At 29.6% G+C, this 7,588-nt stretch overlaps 1 protein-coding gene across 1 annotated transcript; it reads right to left on the bottom strand.

The window, feature by feature from the left end:
- Positions 1 to 762: 762 nt before the first annotated feature.
- Positions 763 to 3,210, bottom strand: LOC119672429. Its single transcript, XM_038083475.1, has 3 exons — positions 2,975 to 3,210; positions 1,613 to 2,322; positions 763 to 1,546 (listed from the first exon to the last, which is right to left on the bottom strand). Exons 1-3 carry the CDS (start codon positions 3,139 to 3,141, stop codon positions 843 to 845), a joined length of 1,581 nt encoding a protein of 526 aa, XP_037939403.1. The 5' UTR covers positions 3,142 to 3,210; the 3' UTR covers positions 763 to 842.
- Positions 3,211 to 7,588: the final 4,378 nt, after the last annotated feature.

Below are 7,588 nucleotides of genomic sequence, written 5' to 3'. Positions count from 1 at the left end.
GCATCAATTAAACCTATCAGCTAATAAAGAACACAAACACATGGCTCACAGATGGCTTACGGAAGAAGATGCCGGAGCGGGCATAGTCGGACTAGGCAAGAAGCATTGGTAAGCACTGGAAATTATTACTAGCATCTGCTAAGCGAAAATTTACGAAATATTTAGGTGCGAATGTTTCAATATTGAACGGAAATACCAGTGAAAAAATTTCGTAATACTGCCAAGTGACTATCAAGCTACTGAACTCGCATCAGGTGATCTCAAGACTGGTGCAAGAATGCCTTGATCAAATAAACCTGTTTGGCAAATCAAATCTCTGGGTATCTGAACATACTAGCCAGGATAGGAGTAGCCACACTAGTGATGTCGTCAGAATTTTTGTGTGGATTTTTGTGTAGAACACAGTATTCTCCTTTCTTTTATAGAATTTAAGAACAACCAGAACAAAGAGGATTACTTGGATTATACAAACATTATCTGAGTTTGTTATTTTCAGTGGTATAGAATTAAAAATTCATGCGGAATGTAATAAGCCGCTTGTAGGTTTTTATATATTTTATTTCTGAATAAAATAGAATGTTAATTAAGATCTGGCATATTTCCACAGTATAATATTCAATTTTTTGTAATCAATTATAGAATGTTTTCTAGCCTCGCAAAATGTTTCGGGAACAACACTTACAATTTTTTCATTTAATCCATTTACTTGCAAAATAAATTACTTTCATTGAAACTTATATAAAATCCCATAATTGTCTCATTTTTATTAAACTTCATTATGTAAATTTATTGTACATATAATTTGAAAAATAAAAAATATATATAAAATATTTGGCACAATTTTACTCCGTCTTTTTGTCCATTCTGATGGCATCAACAAGTGGAACAAAAATATTATCATCAAAAGGATTTTCATAACATCCGACGACGTTATTAATAATTTGATCAGAAATACACAAATTGCACAAAAATAGCTCATCATAATTTTTCGGATTAAAACCAATCAATGGTAAAACTGGTACCAAACCATATATAATGCAGCGAGGTGCTAAGGGTTTGTAGTTGACCGGTGGATCAATTAAAAACATTGAAATATCTAAGTCCTTAAACCAATATTCAAGGTTTTGTATCCACTTAATGCTGCACATTGGATGCAAACAGATGACAACAAAATCTATATCATGATTGTAAAAGTTTTTCACACAGTCACGATAGGAGTTTTTATTTGTCATTTGTGCTTCATTGACAACCCAAATATTAGTCTTTTTGTATAGAAGATTAACCAACTTTTCACAAATTTCGTTGGCATCAGCATTTGCTGCACAAAGCACGACTACATCCGGATATTGTTTAACATTATTTTCATTGCATTTCCATACTTCCAATAAGCTGCGGAAAATACAGTGACTAATTAGAGTATTCACATTGTCATTCCTCAATGAACGGTTCATAAGTGTCACGATTTCGGTACGTTCAGCTAAACGGATTGCTGGAATTGTGAAACCAGTTTTTGTTTCGAACATCTCTGGACGCATACCCAATGAAGCTATAAATCAAATACATTTGTTTAATATAATAAAGCGCAAAAATATTTCCATTGATGTTCACTTACCGGCAGAGCATTTGGCCATATTGTCTTTCTCATTTTGTGCCTTGAGCATTGCCTGTTTCTTCTCTGCAAGTATATTGTCGTATGCTTCTTTTATAGTTTCATCATCAAGAAGTGTCTTCGTATTACATCCCATTGTTCTTAACTTAGTTAACATAAAATCAAACTCCTTCTGTTCATTTGTTACAGAAGCATTACCTGAATCTTGCTCTTCAGTGGCTATTTGATCATCACATTCATTGTTAACTAAATCCAGTGGCTTGTATTTGAATGGATTAAAGAAAGGTAGACGTTCTTCAGATTTGCCTGGTTCAGTGTATTTCCGCAAGCAGTCAAATATATTAGAAACACCAGTTGGCTTACATTTAGGTAGAGCTTGATAGATTAGGCCATTACTAAGCAAAACACTAGAGCTCCAAATTGGTTTCAACTCTACGTTAGGATCATTTATTCCAAAATAACAGTGTTTAGGATTACTTCTTGCAGTTTCCATGGCTCTTTTCTTCTCTTCATATTGTTTAGGAAACATTTGCTGCCATTTTTCGTCATAACTTGCAACAAAACTTTTCATGTTAAGCTTGATTCTAGCACTCTTATCATCTGCTTCATGTGAATCAGATACTGCAAACTTTGCATTCTTTTCTTTTGTGCGAAATTCACGTATTTTACCTTCAGTTAAATCTAACACTTCATAACTTTTTATCAGGTCGGTCCTATATGTTAAATAATATTAAGTCGCATTAAATAAGGCCACAATTTTATTCAGCATAATTATCACAACTATAGTCATCATTTATTTGGAACAGTTTTTTTTTGCGCCTAGTGATACTTTATAGAATATATATTCTATACATATTCAATACATATTCTACACATATCCATGGGAATAAAATATCACTAAGTAGGTTGGAGTGGCGGTCTTGTCTCCAAAAAACCCACTTGAGCTCAAATAATGGTCCTTTGTAGTACTACTGATTGAAGTCAGCATCGTTCCTCAGGTTGAAGGAAAAGCAACCTGATAAAAATTTAGCTAGGTCAAAGGATGACAGCTCGGTCAAAACGATGAGAAAAGGGGCCCCGAAGATTTTTCATCTTCTCCTAGCTAAAGAAGCGTTATCGCTACAGTAGGAGAACATTGTTCTGTACTATATTTGTAAGTCGTTAATATCTTATTTATATTGAAAATCATTATATCTTCAATATCAACTTTCATATTTGTATTTGGTTTAGATCAAATTAATATTTTTGATACAATAATAAGAGTCGTGACTTTTAACGGAAATAATTATTAACCTCTTGTCGTATGCGATAAATTATATATATATGAAGTTAAAAAAAACCATTTTATGATTACTTCATACTTACGAAATACTTTTCACCGATTCTGGATAGGAATATGGTTTACCATTAACAACTACATTTGTCAGACAAATGGATTTGTTATCAAAATTTTTGACTTGACCATAATACTTCGTATTGTCTTTCAAACAGACAACTATATAAGATCCAATTAGTTCCTTTCTTATATCCATTGGTCAGATCTATTTTCACTTAAAGAAAGAAATTTAAACTATTCTAACAGTTAAGAAAAAATTTCTCTACGACTATCTTTTTAACTTCTTAAATAAAATTTGATTTAGATTTTTAAAAATTGAATAATGACAGTTTATTGAAGACTAAAAAAATATAGAAATGATATATATTAAAGGAAGTGATTTTTATGTCAGTTCATATTTAAAAAGCTAGTATAAATTAAATTATCTTAAAGTCCAGAAACGTTTCCAGTTTCGACTGACTGATGGTTTACTAACTTGAGATGGATATACTCTTATTATTTTAAATTAATTGAATATGGTTTTGTTACATCTTCATGTTTTCATAGATCTAAATGAAATTTTGGTACTCAACTTATCTATATTTTTTTATATTATTATGTTAAGCCTTTACCGAGTTAGTGCATCTGGGCACTTCTACTCTATGACAGCTGGGGGATTCTGCAGAGTTCCGTCCTTCTCACTGAATTTGAGTATTCCTAATAATCTTCGTGATTATTCAATGATTGATCTAAGATCTGCGTACCGCCCAATGCGGTTAGTGATTACTCTGAGATTAGATAGTGCTAAGTAGGGCAGCCTGTCGGTTTTCGCATATAGCTTTAGAGCACTGTCCCTTATGTATTTTTTGACCGGATCAATTCTAAGGTATCTTAGCATGTCATTCGTGCGGATGTACCATGATACTTTGAAGAACCTTCGGAGAGCCTGACTTTGAGCAACTTGTAGCTTTTGGATAGTAGAGTCGAGAGTTTAAACGTGTTCATAAGTCTTTGTTAAGAGAATTAAATTTACGGGAATGTATAATAAATAAAAAGTGGTTTTACTATTAGGTTCATTTATACTAGGGGGTTAATGAATAATAAAATATTGAGATAAACTTATATTTTCATAACCGCTGTGGATTTCGAAATATGGCGATGGAATGTTGAAATGTGTTCTAAGTTTTGGGATTTTATAAACGTTAATAAAATTTTTAAAATGTGTTAAGACGTCTATAACTTCCAGAGGCCCATAAGCTTTAGTACGTTATGCTAAATAGATTCATTAGTTCTATAAAATTTTCTTTGTATGCATACTATTGGGTATATTTACAAAAGCGGCAGCTTAATGATCGAAAGCGATTGCTGAAAGGTATGATTATACCTGCAATATTCTCGCAACGAAAATATCTGATTCGTTTCAGTACAAAAAAACATGACGGCCTTATTTAAATCTGTTCATTTTATGAGAAATTGAGTCTAGTTCTAGCACAGTTCATTCACACTCAATGGGATTTATTTCTAAGGTGATAACATAAATTTTAACCATATGTTGTATGATTTAATTAATAATAATATTAGATATATTTCATTGTACAATGAATGTATTTTTTTTAAAAGTTAATTTTTTTGTTGAATGTGACGAGAAGCTATTTATAAGTTAGAAGGGTTCAAATAGTAATGAAGGAACAACGACAACAAACATTTTAATTATTTTTTGATATTTGGCTGACCATACTACGCTGTTTTGAATGTGACGAGAAGCTATTTATAAGTTTGAAGGGTTCAATGAAGGAACAACGACAACAAACATTTTAATTATTTTTTGATATTTGATTGACCATACTACGCTGTTTCAAGTATTGCCCAGTACTCATCATCAGTGATTTTAAGAAATAATCGAATTTTAATTTAATTAGTTTATCGTTCGTATATAATTTGTTTGACTGCAAGTACCAGGTTTAGAACTTTTGCCTGTCAAATTAGATATTTGATTTAGAATTGGATTTTTTTTATATATTTTAAAAAATAGAATAGGATAGGAATAAACGGGGTACTAGCTCCCACTGTGACCATGATTGATCTTATGTGCTGCAACAGACCCTAACCGAACAGCAGACATTCCGCCTTTTGGATGAAAGCCAAAATGTCGGCCGTTGAGGACCTTCTAATGTCAGAAAGGGGGAATATTTTTCGACCCAGTGACCTCCTCCTCGCTAAGATCAAGGCTGGGTATTTTAAAAAATATAAAATTATTAATTGTCATAAATACCTTTCCATTTTGGGTTTAGGTCTTAAAACAAGTAAGTTGAACTTATATTTTCTTTTGATTTATATTTAAGTCATTTTCGTATAATTTTGTGTGTGTTCTTTACCACCGAAAAAGCTATTTTTAAAGAATTCAATGGTTGACAAGATTTTCTAACTTGACTTAAAGCCTTCCAAATTTTGTGTTTTTTTTTGTTTTTTTTTTTGTTTTTTGTTAAAATAATCTCATTTAATCACAGTCATACGAATACAATCAAAATTTGCTACTGACATTATGGTTTTCCTTTTAAAGTTTATTTTAATAATATTTTACTTTATGAACACGAGTAAGTGGGCGTACCGGGATTTATGTACCCAAAAGACCCTGAAGCAGTACACGAAAATTTCTACAAAAAGAAAACTTAAATTCAAAGTAAAGCAAAATGATAAAACTTTAATTATTAAAAACATTTTTAATGGAAAATTAATTCAATGGAATAATAAAATAACTTACAAGCATTTCATAAAAATGTTTACGTAAAGACCATGAAATTTAAGTAAATTGAAATACTCTCGGACTTAATTCCTGTTACATTTTAATTCTGTTATTTTGTTATTTGGTTACTTTGTTATTTGTATTTGGCAATAGTTTGACTTCATGTTGACAGAAGCTAATTTTCTGGTATATATAATATTCTAGAAGGAAACGGCAATTCATTTGCATTTGCTCTCCGGACATTGCTTAAAACAATTGTTGCCGAAAATTTTGGAAATTTGGAAATTCTGTGTTTTGTTATTTAAATCAAAAGAAAGAAAATTGCTATTTGTAGCTGCTGGTGTCGTAGATGGTAGAGTGAGTTATAATCTGCCTCAGTGCAACAAATGGTTGAGATACAAGTAAAACGGAATTTATAAAAATTTACATGGAAAATGAAATCGACCATCCGATCCAGCACATATTTTCTTTGTAAACTCCAGTAGACCATGAAATGTAAATGTAAATGTAAATAGAAAAAAAATGCAAATATAAAGTTGCAGTTGATATGTGCTTAAAACAACATTTATTTTAATTTACTAACAGCTGAGCAGAAAAAATATTGTGAAAAAATATGAACACAAATTTAAATAGAAAGTTCACTGGTTTGGTTTTGATAGCAGCCAAACAGATATATATATATATATAGTACAGCTGCTATCGAGAAGCACATTATACTCATACGCATAAATGAAATCCTTCCGTATAATATTCACATAAAACTTAAATGCTCAATCTAGTCTAACGATGTCCCTAATGGCAGACATTTTAGATAACAACTCAATAAATCCTTCTTAAATTTTTTCCAAGGGAAAATTAAGCACGAAATTCGGTTTGCTTATGTGCGATTTTTTATTTTAAAAATTATTGCAAATGGTTTGCACGTTTAAATCATAAATCATAACATTTTTAATATATTGAACTTAAGTTTGTGTAGTAAAAAAACAGAAATAAAAATGAAATTGCATTACCAACTGTGCGAAATAAATTTCATATTTTTTTTGAGTACAGATAAAGCAACTGGAAAGCATTCCAATTACAATTGATGCACCTCAGATGGTCCATAGCACAAACAGAAACGATTTTATGATTAATTTTATAATTTATTTATTATTTTTATAAATTCTTTATATAAAATTTATGATTTACAATCATTTTTCTCTTTGATTTCAATTAAACAATGCATACATTTCCACAATAGCATACCAAGTATTATTATATAGCATTATACTGTACTTTATGTTGTGGACTTAAAAATAATAATTAATAAATCGTTATTATGACCAATTTACCATATGTTCTTTTACAATTACTGTGTTTAAGTCGTTAATTAAACACGTTAATTAATTAAATTAATTAATTAATTGATACATTAATTAATTAAATAATATTAATTAATTAAATAAAATTAATTAATCAAATTTATTAATTAAATTGATTAATTTAGTAAAATTAATTAATTAAATTTATTAATTAAATTGATTAATTTTATTTAATTTAAAAATAAAAATTACACTTATAAATTTGTGTTAAATATTTAATTGTATTTCAATTTTTATAAAGAGATTCTTCGAAAAGTATTGAACTACAACCACAAAATTCTTCTTATATTAATTCAATTAATGGAATTTTTGGCTAATCCTACAGCTGTATCAAGTATTGCCGAATACCTATCATCAATAATCTTCCTGATTCCTTACTAATTATATTTAATTATATTTACGTATAATTAAATACAAGAATTATTTCCAAGATTGTGAGTAATTGGGAATAATCAATACAGCTGTATGATAAGCCAAAAATTCAATAAATTATAATAATACAAAATGAATTTTTGTTATAGTTCACTACTATTTTTTTTTTTCAAGTTTTTTCTTTCATA

This window comes from Teleopsis dalmanni, chromosome 1, assembly GCF_002237135.1.
Source record: "Teleopsis dalmanni isolate 2A chromosome 1, ASM223713v2, whole genome shotgun sequence".
NCBI classification, from domain to species: Eukaryota; Metazoa; Arthropoda; class Insecta; order Diptera; family Diopsidae; genus Teleopsis; species Teleopsis dalmanni.
The sequence above is the reverse complement of the archived record's forward strand: the minus strand, read 5'-3'. Positions and strand labels throughout refer to the sequence as shown.